Source organism: Anser anser (assembly GCF_964211835.1).
Source record: "Anser anser genome assembly, chromosome: 9".
In the NCBI taxonomy this organism is placed as follows: Eukaryota; Metazoa; Chordata; class Aves; order Anseriformes; family Anatidae; genus Anser; species Anser anser.
The window spans coordinates 22953924-22971970 of NC_139729.1; the positions used below are offsets into that span (position 1 = coordinate 22953924).

At 35.1% G+C, this 18047-nt stretch overlaps 1 protein-coding gene across 12 annotated transcripts in view; it reads right to left on the reverse strand.

The window, feature by feature from the left end:
* Positions 1–18047, reverse strand: part of NLGN1 (neuroligin 1) — a 383440-nt gene that overhangs the window by 186901 nt on the left and 178492 nt on the right. For 6 of the 12 annotated variants that reach the window (XM_083848861.1, XM_083848864.1, XM_083848862.1 and 3 more), the window contains 2 exons: positions 15349–15408; positions 6371–6523 (listed from right to left, as the gene is read on the reverse strand). The exons of 2 other annotated variants lie outside the window; for them this stretch is intronic. In XM_083848861.1, coding sequence (XP_083704987.1) covers positions 6371–6523; positions 15349–15408 — 213 coding nt within the window. Of the gene's footprint in view, positions 1–6370; positions 6524–15348; positions 15409–16380; positions 16455–18047 lie in introns of all 12 variants that reach the window. 4 more of the 12 variants (XM_083848859.1, XM_083848858.1, XM_083848867.1 and 1 more) reach the window with 2 other exon arrangements.

An 18047-nucleotide genomic window follows, 5' to 3' on the forward strand; every position in this document is an offset into this window, starting at 1 on the left:
ATACAGGTTATTTTGTATACATGAAACATCTGTAATATTGTAGAATGTAGGTTTTGCAAAGGGATCAATGATAGCGTTAAACTAATTTGGTCAGATATTACTTGAAGGAAAGTGAAGGTAGAAATACATATCTAGATGATAAGAATTAGAAATACCTTCATGAAGGATAATTGGGTCAAAGATTTTGATATTTTCTGAGGCAGTAAGATGTCTATAATTTGTCTTCAGTGAATGCTTTCTCCTTCCTATTTTGCAAATATTATCAAGCTGAAGTTTATTATGAGCTCAAAGATTAATCTGCTATTTGGAAAAACTGGAATATTTTTATTATATGATTAAATATTGATCAAGGGAATTTATCTTACAAGAAATAAATTTCTCTTTACAGAAATGGCATAAACTGCTCTTATGCCAAAATGAATAGTTTTTAAATTTGCTATTTGTTATTTTTCTGTTTACCAAAAAGAAGTCTAGTGACAAACATTAGAATAAACCTGTTACTTAAAGTGTACCTGTACCAAGATGGAAACCTATTCAGTGGCAAACAAAATGATGTCTTTGTGCCCTGAAAAATAAAGAAACAAGTATGTAGCCATCTATCTAAGCAGATAGATAATGTCAATTTGTTGTGCTAGAAAAAGCACAAATAGAAAAGAAATGGTTCATTTTAAAAGTGCAGTATATATTCAGGGTTCCCATTTCATAAATATTTTGCCTGCTGTGCACTGCAGTTGACCCTTTAAACATATCTAGTCAATAACCTATTGTTTACTGCAAGTCCATTTTGTCATTTTGATGGTACAGCTTCAAGTGTGGCAATCTTCCTTTCTCTGCTTCACTGCGTACATGACTCCCTTTGGCTGGTACTAGCTCACAAAGCCACTAAAATGTCATTAATTAGAGCTGGTTTGAGATCCAAATGCTAATTCTATTAACGAACCTATGAAATTAGGACACTGTAAATCTAGATGAGCTATGCCTGGGCGTCCTGCAATCTGGGCTGACCAGAGGTTACCTACTATATTAAATAAGAATTGTCTAATATATTATTAGAATTTTAAGTATGTGTAAATCAAACCATGTGAACTACATCACAAGAGGGAATAGACAACTGCAATATGCTTTCTACCTTAGCCTCTTCTATTTATCCAGCATCAAATTCATTTGGAGTGTTTCATACCGTGAAACAGTAATGGCCAAGGATAAGGCGGGATCAGATAAGGCCTTCTGGACAAATTCCCTGCTGTGTAACCACAAAATGATAAAAATTCATTTATAAACAACTTAATATCTACAACTCTAATGGAAACTTGTTTCCATTAGAGGGTCTCCAAAAGTATTTATGAATTACATTCTTTATATGTTCTTCCAATTCAGAAAACTTAAATGAATGATTTTTAACTGCACGTTTTGATGTGTTTTGTTATTAATTTCTCATCTTTACTTTCAAAGTAATGTACTTTTAATTAGGCAATAATATATAATTTTTTATTCATCTATCATTTTTACTCAAACATATTAGGAAAGCGAGAATAGAAAAAAGCTCATCAGAGACCCTTTGGTGGTACAGCAAAGTCAGAATAAAATGCCATCTCCTGACAGCACCTTTAACGTTTCATAAAAAGATAATGGATGTGCTTGTCACTGCCTTTAATGATCAAACATTTTCCCAGTTTTACTGGATATTAAATTGTGAACTATAAAAGAAAACTCCACAGTCTAAGCAATGTAGCAAAAAGAATCTTACTGCATTTTTTTTTTTTTTATCTCCTCTGATGTCTAACTAACATAAACCTTCTTATTCCATTACTACTTAAACTGAATAGTCACTATGACATAGGTGGGTGAAGTTTACTTCCATTAAAGTGAAGAGGCTTATTTTCAGAAGCCAAGACAACTCTCCAGGTTGCAGAACAGGGCATGATGGGTTATATGTGCAAAAATGCTTAAATGACACAGGACACTAATTCATCACAATATCTTTAAGAAGTTGATTAAAGCTTTTCAAATCTTCATAAAGCAATTTTTGAAAGGGTTATGTCTAAAATTACTGGATGTTTTTGAGAGCATCTATTGAACAAATTGAAAATATATTAGAAAAATATCTTCTCTTTAATATTTTCAGTAGCACTACCATGATGGAAAACTAAAGAGGCAAGACAGGAGGAAAATATATATATATATATCTGATGGTAACAATACAAAGTAAATGATTATTACCAAAATGAGGATCAATCAGTTTAACAGACTAGCATGGAAGAAATCACACCTACTTTGAAAGCACTGAAAATTTTTAGTTTTCTGTTCTACTTGGAAGGAGGAAAGAAAATCAGAACAGAACAAGACAATATCTTCCAGTCAGCAAAACAAACAAAGAAACTAGGATAACTGTTTTCTACTCAATTGTCTACTCAATTGTCAAATATCTACCAACTATCAGGTGACAATAATCCAGTTAGACTTGAATTAGCAACAGTGTTTTCCCTCTCCTTGAAAGGGAAAACTGCTTATAACTAAAGGACGTTGACCAAGACAATCTCATTTATGGGTGTACATTCATTTTGGCATAATTTATAGTCTTACAGTTACAGACTGTTTGCTTTCCCAATGCAAACGTTACTCAGAATGCCAAACGGAAAATACAAAATACGTATATTTTTTCTTTTTTCTTACTTTATTACCACCTTCTAACCCAGATCCTTAAAATGACAGTTTGCTGCCACATAAAGAGGAAAAAATTGGGAAATTTAAAGCAGTGCTTAACCTAGAGATTCCTCTGAATCATTCTTCCACCCCCCAATTCAATTTAATTTTGAGCTGCATTAAAAATGTTTTTCTTTCAGTTCTATTAAATTCCTGTGGTTAAAAGATAATAAAGATCAAGAAATATAAATTAATAAAATTAATAAATGAACATGCAGTCTGCATAAATCTGTTCCGTCCTTTCTCTTCCCTCTTGGAAACTTAAGCTAAAGGAGAAGCAACCAATACTGACCCAAAGCATTCTCCTTTTCTAAAAATACCTTTCAAAAGAAAGAACATAGAAAACAGCGTTGGTAGTATTAAATCTGTCTATCACAATCTGTTCTGGATGTTAAATATATTCCATTTATAGTCCTTTTACATTTATTTTATGAAATTTAAATAATAAAAACTACTTTTTACCAGTTGGAGATATTATAAATAAACATTTGAAGTCTTAAATTAGTTGAGTTCAAAATCGAAACTGGTTTTTACATCCGTCCTTTCCTAAAAACAAGTGATAAAAATATTTCTGCACTTACTTCTATGCTGTCCTTCAAGGATATTAGACCACTCATGCAGTATTTCTTACTAGACAAGATTGCTTGCACAAGACTTGCATTTAAAGAGATTATAATGAAGATATAAATAGTCTGTTTCCAATGGCTTCTTTCTGAGTAGTCCCAGAGTTTCTAGAGCAAACAATTCTCTTTTCCATCTTATCAATATCTAAGGAAATATTTTAACAGACTTTCATTCTCAGACTTGCTTCAGATAAAGACAAAATTGAGCTAGAGAGCTCACAGGACTTTTGTTTGTTTTTTAACTGCACTTGCTTCGTATTTCAATTTTTATCATTTTCTCTTTACCAATGGAATTTCACTTTCAAGTGTTCTAAAACTCTAGTAAGGAGCCATGTTGCATCTCCATAAAATGTAGGTCCTCAAGGATAGTAGTCTATAGGACAAAGACTGTTTCAGATCAGAATAACAGGAAAATAATCTGAATTGCACCTAAAGCTGTCTACAATGGACTGAAGAGTACCAAAAGGAATCTAATACAATAGCATATCCTCCCTTCCCATCACTATCTGTCTGGAAGAAAATGTTTCTGTTGCAGCCCTAAACATTTATTTAACTGGTTTCCTTGTTAAGAAATGTTACAGTGAGAATCCTGGAAAAACAATGGCAGAACTCCTAGGGCTCACACAGATCACCTACATTAAAACATACATCCATAAAGACTGATACAAGAAAACCAGACCAACAAAGGTCACGTGAAAATGGGAATACAGACTTCAGTTTGTCCCTACATCTTCACATGTGGACAAAGGAAGTAAGGCCCTGTACAGCCAAGCATTTTAAACAGCAATTAATTGACATTAGTTCTCATGCAGGACAGCGAAGCTCAACCTCTCACCTTATGGGATGTGAGTCAGATAAGAGAAGCTGAGAATTTGTCAGCTGTGTATTTGTAAAACCTTATCTTATTTAATGTGACTGCAATTGGTAATGATCTGCCATATAGTGATGAACAAGAGTTTCTCTATGCTGATGAACAAGAGTTTGGAACAACAAAAATAAAAGTTGATATCTAGTATGATTACACAAAAGTCCAACTTTGAGGCTATCTCACACAGTTATCTAAAGACCAGAAAACATAAAGAAAGCCAGAAGAAAATGCAAACTGTGCAGATTTTCTTTTCTGATTACTAGCGTGTTTCTACACTGCCTATTTAGAGATGTCATCGTTATTAATTTAATACATGACAGATAAGCATCGTACCAGACACAAAATACATTACTGACTTCTACTTTTAGTTAAAAGGTATGTTTATTATACTAAGAAAACCCTACAAGCCTGGCACAGGGTTATTTTAGCTGAGTTGAAGGTAATTTCAAGTATTCATACCAATCATTGGATTCTACTGTGAGTTTTAGCGGTTTTAATGTAATAGGTCCCACTTAAAAGAAAATTAGGTCTCTGCCCCTTGAGGCTCTGTAAAGACCACAAAGCCCAAAGAACCACAAAAGCACAAACATGAATGAAATCCTCCTAAGCTCAATAAGATGTTAGCAGTTGGTTACCTCAGGGATCAGTGTCGAAATTACAAAAGGAAAAGCCATTACCATCAACATATGTGAATTAATTCTCATCTTTCAAGCAACTAGCACTTTCAAACACTGCAACTACAAGTGAATTTAGGAATTTGAATATATAATTCATAAAAATAAACAATGTTTTCAGATAATAGCTACTGTATTACTGGACAGAATACCCTACTAGTATATAATGCAGATAAATGTTCAAAACTTCAAGGACAAGAGCACTGGTATAAAAATAAAATATTGATTACAGAGACAGATTACAGATTATAGATTATTAACTGCAGCACTAATATATGCCTAAGGGCTTGAAATAAATAGGCAGACAAGAGAAGGGAGAAAAACATACAAAATATCAGGATTTCCTTGCTTAAAGACGAACATCGCAAATGAAACCTCTAACTGAATGCTAAGGATACTAACTGGAAGCCAATAACATTTATGATCTTTCTGGAAAATAAAAAAAAAAACACATGTAAAACATAACTACAATAGACAATAGACTATTTTTCAAAATCTAGGTTAAAATCTATTCCCATCAAAGATTCCATCAAGACACTTCATTAAGTATCTTCATGCACAAAATTTTAATATATATGAAGCCATTGGAGGTAAGTTATCCAGATGAGCAAACCAAAGCAAATAAATTCAGGTATCATCCTAAATGAGTTCAGAACATGAAGAAACAGAGCACCAATGAAATAAAATGATCATACAAAATAAATCAGAGTAGCAGACATTGCTATTGCCCACAAACTGATAATAAAGTTCACTGGTCCTCAGAACTAACTTGCTGCTATGAATGACACCTATCTTATCAAGCCACGTCAGATATTACAGGGAACACTCGTATACCCATGCAAGTATTGTGAAATTACTGTACTGACTTCCATAATACCCCAGAATTGAATTCCTGCTTTCAGTAGCCTTAGCAATAAATTTGTCAGTAGAATATGCAGAACAAAAGAAACAATCACGCAAGTGTCACAAGAACTGTCAAATGTGCATCATATATATGAATACAGTGAATAAATAACAAAGTTGGTGTTTTTTTTTAGAAAGAAATACAAGCTACCAGAAGCATACCACTTGTCTACCAACAGCATAAGCATATCCTATTCACCAAGTCTGAAACAATCAAAGGTGACTATTCACTTTCCAACTTGCCTGAGAAAGCAAATAAATATATACATACATATATTTTACCTGTCTATGAAGTAAAGCATCACTGCTATTCACAGAAAAAAAAAAAAAAGAAAAAAAAAAACACTTCCATCTGAACAACTCAGCAATGGAAACACCTGTTTCATACCATTAAATGCAAATCATGACAGAAGTTCTTTCAGATAACACTTGCCACGCCATTTTATCTCATCCCCAGAATAAAAAACTTTTTTAGACAAATCTGTAAACCAAAGAAAACAGTAACAATAAAAATAAATAAATAAATAAGTACTTTCTCACCTATAGCATGAATTGCATTACAGATACCAGGGATTAATGGAAAGCTGAAAGCTTCTTACCAAGTACCCCAAGGCGATAGTTGACTGTGATGACTATCACATTCCCATAACTTGCTAGAACGCTGCCATCATATAAATTTCCAGTGCCTTCCATGTAGGACCCTCCATGAATATACACCATCACAGGCTTAGGTCCCCCACTGTCCCGAATGTCTGGAAAAAATATTAAGACAAATTTTATCTCAAGAAAGTACCAAAAAAAAAAAAAAAAGATACATGCAATACATATACATATATATATTTAGTGATGTTATTTTTCTTGAAGTGTTTCTCAAGCAACATCTTTTACATAAGGAAATGGGCAGATAGGACCATTTCTTTGTGACTTGTTTACTTATAACTAGAGTTCATAATTTTGAAACTGTTATTGACCTCAGAAAAGCAGAAAGGAATTGAAAATGGTAACATTTGCTCAAATGCAACGGGACAGCAGTCTGATTCTGTTCCTGCTGAATTTGATGTGAAATGTCTTCTAACATCAGTTTGAGCTCATTTAAGCATAGCCTGAACACTTCAGAAAATCTCAGTCCATCTTCCTACTTGCTTAGCTAAAAGCAATTCATCATATTAAGATAAATAAGGTTTCTCCTCATATGCAAGTTGCTGATGGCTTCCAGTATGACAGATCAACAACTTATTTAAAATATATATATATATAAACAGATGTCTTTTGATAGTTCTGAAGTCCAAATTTTCAAAAATGACTTGGAAGCTCATTAGCACTCGGACCTCCAACACACATTACATATAACCTTGGTAGCCTGATGTTTAAGGAGTGTGGGTACTTCTTATTTCACTGGATTGTGAAAAGGACTGTAGGTTATACCTGAAAAACAGCTGCCTGCATTCAAACAAATAGTAAGGTTCTTAAAAGTGACACTGAACTCAAGGAACAACTTTCAAACTTAGAAGCTCTACCATTCTCTCAGACAATAAAATTAGATATTGACATATCATTTGGGGTTTCTTTTCAATGCGAACATTTATTTGGGTATCCCTACTTCTCCCTCAAATCATCTGATTTTCAATTTGATGCATCGACTCAGGACAAAATTTTGAATACCTAAAGTTTAGTGAACATGTGGATAAACACTGCTTTTTGCAAGGAAAGCCCTTAAGCATTAACTCAAAGCAAAAGTTAGTTAATTGATGAACAGTGGGATAATACGTGTTTTTAAAAGTTTTTTTTTTCTTTGACTGGAAAGAAATTAACAAAAATGCAAATTTAAACTTTTCACATGTCCGGATTAAATTGTAATTTGAAATTTACCAGGCATCTGAGTCTCTTCCATTGCCTAGGGTAATCCTAATATTCCATTCTAGCAGATGCTAAAAATCAAGGAAGACAATAGCAAGAAAGCACGTGAAAACTTCCAAATGAGGAACTGCACTGCATATTCCTGTTCAAAGACATTTTTGTCATTACGAGAGTATTCAAGCAACTTCCCTAATTGCTCACTTCAGCTTTTGAAGAAACCTCAGATGTATCTTTTTTACTCCTTTGATTTGTATGAATCATAGTTAGGAAGCTATCAAGTAAGATCTCTCTAGAATTGTTTGAATTGTTTCTGAAGCACTGTAAAGAAGACTAGGTGAGGGCAGTTAAACTAAAAGCCCTGCTTTTTGAATTTGCTGAAAGAGATTGGCACAGATGTGTCTGTTTATAGAAAGCCAGTTGCTATTATTATTTTGATATTGATTCTAATCTGAAGAAAATGCCAGAACAGTCAAGATCTGAAATTGGATCTTCAATATTGGAAGTACTAGAACAATCATTTATTCAAGACCAAAAGGATGATGAAAGGTTGTACATGAAATTGCTTGTATTGCTTTCCTCACTCAAGCATATAGTAAAGGCTTTCCAACATGCAATTTTCAGAGTGTAGTGCTAAGGAGATTATTTATCTCCATTGTCCATAGGATAGACTTATGAGCTCCTGAGGTTTAAACTCTACACCAAGGAAGAAGTCTTTTGAAATTCATATACTGTTTTCAGTACATGGTATGCTCATAGTCCATGCATTTATTTTTTTCTGATACAAGTATGGAAGTAATCATAAATTATTAATCTGAAACCACCATGTGACTGTTCCCAGCAGAAACTGTACACAGTTAATTGTATGCTCAGTGGTAACACAGGGGGAGACTGTCTCAGAATTCTTCTTTAATTAAAATTACATAGAATTACAGAGCACCAACTGTGAATAGTAATGAAATGTTGGTAGTACTGGTCTGTTTATCTGGAAAATAATATTGGGATATTTAGAAAAGAATGGGTGCCTTTTATCGGAGAAAAGCACACATTCATGAGTAAAATCTGGCATTTAAAGAAGTGACTCTGAGTAAATTCTGTCTGGATCATATTTTTATTTCTTACTAGTAATATGCTTGTAAAGATTACAGGCAGATAAAGTAAGCCTAATTTTAAGCTCTGCCTATGTACCATGTCAGAGCAGATGACACGTAGTATAAATTTTCCTCATGCTGCTTTGCCAAAGTCATCAGTCTTAAAAGAAGCTCCTTCTACAAAAGAAAAATTGCACACCTGTGTGTCTGAGGCAGTAATTTAGTGCTGGGGACATCTGCAAAGCTATCACAGTGTGAGGCCAGCTGACCTACAAGCCATATTGAAGCTATGAAAAAGAGCTTTTTCATGTGAAAAAGAGGGATCATTGCACTGTGGTCATATAGCCACTGGTTTCACACCAACAGAAGTGCAGTCTATAGCTAGGAATATTTGAAAGGTGCAAACACGCAGCTGGAAGAGTTAAGTACAGATGTTACTAACTAGTGGATGTTATTTAATAATTAAATCAAAGGAATAGAGAAAAAAATTTAGATTGTAATCAAAAGTTGGTTCCTACCTCACAGAATAAATGTTTCCTCATGAAAACTGCAATCCTTTACAATTATAATGGAGCAAATACTAGGTAATAGTCTGTAGGGAAAAATTCTGTATTGGTACAAAAGTTGCAGAAAGATGCTTTTTTCCAGAAATTCTTGTTGGAGTTAAGTGGCCAACTGGACAAAGAAAATAATTGAGACTTCATCACTCAGCTCCTACAGCTACTTAGCAAAACCCAACCCTAAATGATTTGATGACTCTTCATTTTTTCCTAGAAGCTGGTATCAGTCCTCTGTACTCATGTGCTGGAGTGGTCTCTGTAAACTGCAGTTATACTTTCTCACACAGATTAATAGTTATTCATGGAAACTGCTCTTCCTGAACAGGCCTGAATAATCAGGGTACAAATGTAACATTCCAGCCAAGAAGTGCAGTTTTACATACAACTGAAATTAGTTGTATACTGTACATTTTATTAAGTTTCTTTAATTGAAAAAGACAAGCCATTCCAAAGACACACAGGAACAGTGCTGTACAAAACTTTCTGGAATTTAAGTCTTCTGGTTTTATTCACACAGAAGATAAGTTTTGAGTGCTGTGATTTGTTTGGCTTTAAATTGCTAGTTCATAAAACACCTCAGTAGGTCTTACTGTGTAGTTGAGAATGATCTTATTTATATGACATGTGTGTGAACTTTGTTATGATGAGTTCCATCATCTCCTCTCTTCTGTACCTACCTAATGTTTGTTGCAACTGCTTTTTATGTCAGGTCTTAATTACATTGCAGGCAATTTAGGAATGGGGCTGTCCTTTATTCCGTGTTTGTTATATCACACAATAGGGAACCAGGTCCAACTGTGAATACTGGTCGCAATTGTCATATATAACAAAACACAATTACAGCTTCACTCAGTTGAAGCTGATGTGAATTAGTCATGTGACTTAGCAATTTGCTGGGAACCGAAACAGGAAAGGAAGCAAGCGTACCCAGAGACAACTAAAAAACTGTTTAACAAAAATGGCACAAGCAGCATTTTTCTAAACAGTGTAGAAAATTGTGAAATTTTGATGTTTTGATGTAACTTTTTAATTAAATCTTGGGGTTTTTTTTTTTTGGAACATTAAACAGCCCTGAAACAACAGAGAACTTTGAGATTGGTTACTGGAAAAAACCTACAGAGTCCTTACACAGAACATTGGTGGATAAATGCATGGCTCTTTCATAAACATTTTCCTGAAGTATTTAAGTAGAGCACAGTACCAATCAATGCAATGCTTTTGATCACCTGAAAGCCTTGTGTTTTTTTTTTTTTATGTATTTAACCTTTCAGGTCAAACCTATCATATGCCTCATCTATCATATGCTTTATAGATGCACTATTTAATAAACTAGTGCCCTTATCAGTATTAACATGTAAACATCCGCTAATGCTACATTTTTAACATGAGATATTAAATGAATGTCCTGAAGATCACTAAAGGTAAGTAGTAATTTTAAGCTGTTTAAAGATTGTTAGAAATTCAAAAGTTAAGACACTGTACTGCACAAGAAATGCTTTGCATCAACAGTAGTATAACAGAACCCCAAAGAGGTCCTTACATTAAAGGTCTATCAGAATTTTTACCGTGCACGTTTTCAAGTGTTAATAACAGCACTGCAAAAATTCAACATCATCTAAATTATCTTCCTCATGTAAAGGGAAATCTGCTTAGGGAATATAATCTGCAAAATCTAGTATGCAAATGATGTGGGAATCTATACTTGAGAGTGGGAATCACAGAACTAACAGGAATGAGTGACGTGATGAACAGGAAACATGAACTCATCTTTGTGTATCTGTCAATACTTCCACCTAAACTGGTAACATTTGTGATACTCCAGCCTGGCTGGAACTCATTAGAGGCTATAATTAAGGCTGGAGTATGTGGTTGCTTTGCAAGGTAGATGAATCTGTTCTGTTGTTTACTGATTTCTGAAGTCCAAAAATGTACAACTAGTGCCAGACGGAAAGATTGTTTCTCTGTTTCTTACCATGACAGTTGAAAGCAGATGACACGCTAAACTTAGCAACCTACTCTATTTTAATACTAATAGAGCAATTCTGGAGAAGATCCTCATTTCTGAAATGCACTCTTCTCTTGCACCAACGAAGCTACAGCCTGTTAAGCATACAAAGGAATTTGCAGATGGATTCTGCATCATTAGCAATTTTAAAGTGAAGAGTGGATTTTAGCTGAGATTTAAAACACGCTCCGGACCAAGAACTTCCTTCGTTCTATGAAGTCCAATGGCCCCTGTAAGACAGAGCATCACACTAAATGATCAGAATGATCACAGTTACAGTCTGTGAACAAACAGCAACATCTGTTCCCAATCTGTTTCCCCTTTCACAGGAGAGATTGGAACAGAGAAGGGAAGTGCAAAACTATCCAGTAATTACACTGCAGCCCCCACTTCTGAGGCACGCACTGTCAATTTGCTGCTTTACTGTGGACCTGGCATTTGCATTCTTCAGTGCCTGTATTCCTCATTTCTAAAAATGGAATAATAGCATTCCTCTATCTCAAAGGGATGTTGAGAGTGTGAATACATTAAAAGTTGAGATGCTCAGATAGCATTGAGGACTAAATAAGGATCTGAGACTGACAGATTGATTTTCTAGGTAATGTGTGTATGACAGAATGGTGGATGAGAAGAACTCATTTGTGAGCAATCCTTCATGGATATTTAATACAGCACTAACTACCTAGAAGTCCAGTTCTGATTACTGAGTACATAGGTTAATTAATGAGTTGTGTCACTGTATTTTAAGTCATGCTAGTGATTTTAGCATAGGGGAAATAAGGATACACAGAGAACCCCCTCCAGCCACATTATATGAATTCAAATTATTGCTTCACTGAAATTAGGATAAATATATTAAGATATCTTTCTTTTTAAACCAAACCTCACTCCTAGACTGCATGCACATGCATAGGGCAGGCGCAGTTTATTCAACTGCTAAGCAACTTAAATTTTCCTTCTACGCTACATATTGCTTACCTGCATGTCAGTAAATACTGAAATTCACCACTGCTATACAAATTCAAAGATGCTTACTGGTTATAGGTGTTTCTGTCACTGTTGTTTTTGGAGTCTGCACAGGTAGTTCCCTACTTGTTGAAAAACAGGTAAGCAATTTCATGCATAGGCATGAAAGGGTTACACCAACAAAAACACTACCAGACTGAGGGGGAAAAGATTTATACAATTTGACAGTGCACACATTTCACACTCGTAGATTTTGAAAACACCTTCATTTTTTAAACAGCAAATTTGCAGATCATTAGCTGTTAATGTGCACTACTGCCTTTGGGTCTTTTGAAAACAAAAATGAAAAATGATCTAATTAAGCCTGGTCTACTGGTTGCAGCACATGCCAGAGATCCAAGTATGATTACTGATTCTGGTGCTTGCACTGGCAAGGTTTGGACAGCAATACTGGTAGTGACATGTGGCAGATAGGAGCAAGATTATTGAACGCAGTTTCAAAATGAAATCTTCTAATCAAACTGATGCATGAGTGACACAACATAAAACACTTTCCAGGCATTTGAGCCAAGGAACTTCTACGGAAGATCTTTCTTCAGGAGATGCTTAACACAGGAAATGGAAGTGGTAGCTCTGAAATTCTTAAGTAATAGAGAAACCCTTCTGTATTAGAGAAACCCTTCTGGGCATTTTGGAAGTCACTGTACATCTGCTTATGTAGCATGGATTCTATGGATATGAGACAGCCCTTTTCACTGTATTGGCTCAGTCTCCCTAATAGCCTGACTGCATCACTCATTGAGTTTGACATGTCATATTTTGCTCCCAGTATTCCATCTGTAGATATATTTATATTTTCTAAAAACTACCATAGTGCAAAAAGGTGAAGCTTTAATGGACAAGTCAGTAATTGAGACAGGTAAGGTGGCTTTTTACTTTCCCTCTCTTTCCTGCTACTCCTATTTAAATACATGACAAACTTTGTGAACTCTTCAGTTCTGCATATGCAATACGTGCTACAGCTTCAATGCAGAACAACTCCACAGAGGGACAGTTAAACTCCACAGAGGGACAGTTAGCCTTAGCACACAGGGTTTCTACCAACCCAGCAGACATCCTCAGCAGCCTTTGGGGTCTGCTGATCATAAAAATTTAAGTTTGCCCTGTCTCTGACTTTTGGAAGCAGTGAACATCTAACTAATGCTTGCATTCTTCTATTGGCACAGAAAAGAGAACAAAGCCATCACTTGTATGCCAGAGAAAATTAATCCCAGTTCTGTAAGTTAGAGATTTATTAATGCTTTAAGTGTGTTTCTTCCCCTCTAGTTTGACTGCCGCATTCTTACAGACCTCTCTCTCTTGTGCAGCTGTCAAGGTGGGAGATGGGTTTTCTCCGACACAGACACTTGTTCTCCAAAGACAGAGATACCTATTCTCATTTGACTTTGCATATTAAACTACTTTCTGATAACAGCCACTCTGCTGAATTTTAGCAAATTGTTTTAGTAGTCTCTTTTAAGTGTGTCTAAGTAGACACCGACTCAACAAATGTTAAGCCATTAGTGTCTGTCTTGGCAATTTTACAGCAAATTAGAAGAGCCATTAAGGTCCCCTGGATGAATAACCCAGGTTTCAAACTATCTTAAAACATATTTTAAAGCAAGACACTCACTTTTACTGTGGCTGATTCAATATTACAGGTCTTCGAGAATACACAAGAATGTCTTTTGCAACATTTTGTTGTGAACTAATGTAAAAATAACTTGGTCTTATAGAGCTCAGTGGCTCTGGATTACCACAGTCCACTGTGAATAACAACAGCTTTCAGTTAGGTCTTTCAAGTCTTGGGCCAGCCGGTGGGCTTTCATTTATATGCTTAACTTTCACATTCAGTAGAGATCAAGGAAAACAGACCAATCTGAGTTTACTTGTAAAGTCTGTTCTGCTGTCAGTTAAGAAGTTAAATGGTCATATTTGCCTTCCTTGACCTTGTGATAAGACCACAATGTTTGAGTAACAGTTAATGCACTGTATGATGAAAAATTTCTTAATTAAGAGCCTTGCAGTTTACATATTAAGCTTTATCATAATAACTGATAAACCCAAATATTTAACACAGAAGCAAGTAGCAACTCTATCAGTCTTATACGGAAATTTGTTTTACTCATTGGCCATATAATATATGAAAGTATGTGCTTAAGATTCAGAATTTTGAAGCACATCTACTTGAAGGGATGAGACCACTCATGAGATAGAGCCCCGTGTTACCATTTTCACAGCCCTGAAAAAAATCAAATCTGCATCACTTATGATTAACAGACATCGTTCATAAACAGAATAGCATGCTTGACATTTCTAAGTTTTGATTTTACTTGGCAATATGGGTTCCAAGGAACACAAGCAGATAATCATCTTTATGTGGCTTTAGAAAACAGATCAGATTCCTTCAGATGACCTGGGTTTAGCTCCACTGAATTCACAGGCGCTGTGCAGAGCTTTACCACCTGCAAACACTGCCTGGTGCTCAAGGGATACCTCTTCTGTACAGGGAGGTGGGGGTAGCCTTGTATTTATTTATATTTGTTCATGGTAATATAAATGCAGAAGGTTTTTTATCCAGGCAAATTCAGTTGCTTAAGAGACACTTTTTCAGTTTTCTGTATTTTTCCTTTTATAAACACAATATTTGATACGTTTATCAAACTAATAGGCAGTGAAAAACATCTTTTTACTAGTGAAATACATAGGGTTAGAAAACATGCAAAAAGGTGTACAGAGAAACTTTAAAAGAGTGTTAGTTCAAATAGTATGGACAAAATTCAGTCAAAAGGTGGGATGCAACATAGCAAAAGTCCATTTCAAGAAAACAAAAACCCCTCCGCTTTAAATATTGTTACTGTTTTGTATCAAAACGTAGAACTTAACATTTTCTTTTAAAAAAATTAAAAATGTATGTATAACAACAAGCAAGAAGACAAAACACATCAAAAATGGGAATAAAAAAAACTCTTCAAAAGAAGACAAGAAGTCAAAAAAAGAGGGGAGAAAAAAGATTTTCAGGGATCCTTGTCATGCAAATCAGTTTGGCGGCAAAAAAATACCTTCATCTTCAGCACCGTCATTATCACCTAAATCATCTGTCTGTTTCTTTGTAAGGGGACCTAGGATTGAGAACGGAGAAAATGGAGGAAAAAGACAATTCAAGAATATACAAGACTGAGGAAAAAACAGTGAATATTAAATTCCCATGGATGTTTCAAGAAAAACATTTGCAAGGAGGGAAATCTTAGTTTATAACAACCAATTTTTCATTAAGTTTTTAAACATTACAGCAAAACCTTCCCTAGGGGGTATGGCTATTAGAAACATCTAGCACAAGAATCAAAGTGCCCAGTGCTTTTTTTTTTTAAATGAAGAATCCAAGCTTGTTTACTAAAAGCATACCCACCGTAATAAACTATACTCATGCACTTTTTTTCTTAGTAATAGTGGATACAAGAAATGCCAGATTATCTTTCATTTAATACAATAAGGCGACTAATAACTGTCTACATTTGGTTAAAACAACTTCCTGTGAAATGCTAAATCACATTTCCAAGTTCAACCATTTAAGCTCATGCTTTACAAAGAAAAGCATGGGTTTCTCTTTTTTTTTGGAGGGAATGGGAGGAGGGACACAATCATTATTACATTCTCTTTTAAATAGAACTGTAGTTTCCCTTGAAACCTTTGACTACCTGCTGAGATATTTATAAAGAAACTTATAAAGAAAACATGAAAATCCATATGTAAACTAGAAACAGGTGTGAAATCCTAGACCAACTGAAGACAATGATTTTTGCCATTGATTTCAATGGGGCCAGGGTTTCTCCCACAGTATACAGAAGTTACATTGAATATGGAATTGCAGTTTTAGCTTGGGCAGGATGCAAAATATAATTCCTTATTTCCATAAATAGACTGCAAGACAATTTTTTTATGCCCAGCACTATATCGTTAATACTTATTAATAGATTAATCACTTTTCCAATGGGAAAAATGCCCGCTCATTTACTGAGTAATAAAAATATACACCAGAAGGAAAGTCAAAGGCCATTTTGAAAATATTTCCACGTCATATTTTACACACTTACGCACAAACAAAAGACAGTTGGAACTCAGCATTATCTTTCCTTTTTTTTCAGAGCTCTCTCATTTCCATGACATTCTGTAATTTGCATGCAAAAAAGCAATCAGTACAAACACAGGACTAAGTAACAAAAAAAAAAGAAAAAGCCAGCCAAGCACAGAGTTGAAAACAAGAACTCTCATGCATAAAATAGCAATAGACAGAAATAACAACAAAAAAAGATGAACAGTGTGTGTTGGTATTTGCGGTAGATGTAGGCAAGAGACATGCATTAACTCTAGGCACTATGGAGTATTAAAACATTTGTACTGAAAATGCTCTATTTAGCTCTTATTTTATACAATATTAGATACTCAGCATTAAACCTGTAGTTCCTAGGCAAAATACTATGTATGTGAGTGATGCATTTAAAAAATTCAAAAATGTTTGTACCAGGTGCATGGATTTGAGAAACAGAGAACTCATGAAGTACCATGAGATTTTAGCTGTGAATTTAGGAGCTGGACCGTGTTATTGAAAACCAAAGCTCAATACCTTAATCACTGCATCAACCAGGAGTACAGTTCTAAACCCATTCTAAATACAGAACACCAGAATTATACATCATAAATTAAACATAAGCATTTTTATAGTCACACCTGCAACAATCATTCTCTTCAGTACAGAACCTTGGTGAATGCAATAGCTTTTCTTAATGGAAACCCTGGATGTAATCTGCACAGTATATGGCATTAGATAAGTCGACCCTATCTGAACACGCACATTTGAATGCCTCTCTGCCCACCACTCTCATACCACAGCAACTTACTCCTGAAAGAATAAAATTACAAAAGTAAAAGATGTATACAAAAAATAACAATCCCATGGTGGGTTTTCAGCACAGCGTACAGGAGGAATGAACGTAAAATTCTTAGAGCTACGCATCTAATAGCAATGGAGAGGCAGACAACCAAAAGATATACATACACATTTTTAGCAGTTTATCATCTTATATTTTAAAAAGTCACCAGAAAGGAACAGTAGGTTCTGGAAAGGCAAACAGCATACATTTATCCAAATAACTTGCACTGAGAGGGACAATTTCTTTTCTGTACGAAGCCATGATAATGAATGCTACTGATTTTAATACCTGGCCTTTCTGTGGTATTTTGTTTAGATTATGGTTCCAGATCTCAACATCAGTTACATATTGCATTCAATATGTCAACACAAGGGACAGACCTCAAAGCATCTATAATTTTATAGTCTAGTGAAACATCATTGGGGTTAGCTATTAAAGATAACCCGGGTGATTTTCATATTTATACAGGTGTTTCACTAAAAGGCACAAAATCAAACCATCTTCCTGATAATCATGCTGCAATACAGGTCAGGTCATGCTTTCCTCATACCCCTTATGTCTCTCCCAATACAGGGGCTCAGCTTGCCCCATCCATGAAGCAGAGACATTCCTGATGGAGAGGTGAGGCAGACCTACCAGGCACCACTGATGCTATTAAGAAAGATGAGAATTTCTGCCATGACTTACTCCAGTCTGCAAGTATAGTGGACCATATTCACCCCACCCCCCCTTCAGCAACAGTTAGCTTAGAGAACTACAGACCAAAACGCAGTAGAGATTTTCAGCTTCCTGGAATTAGAGTGATGGCCAAGGTCTAGAAACCAACACAG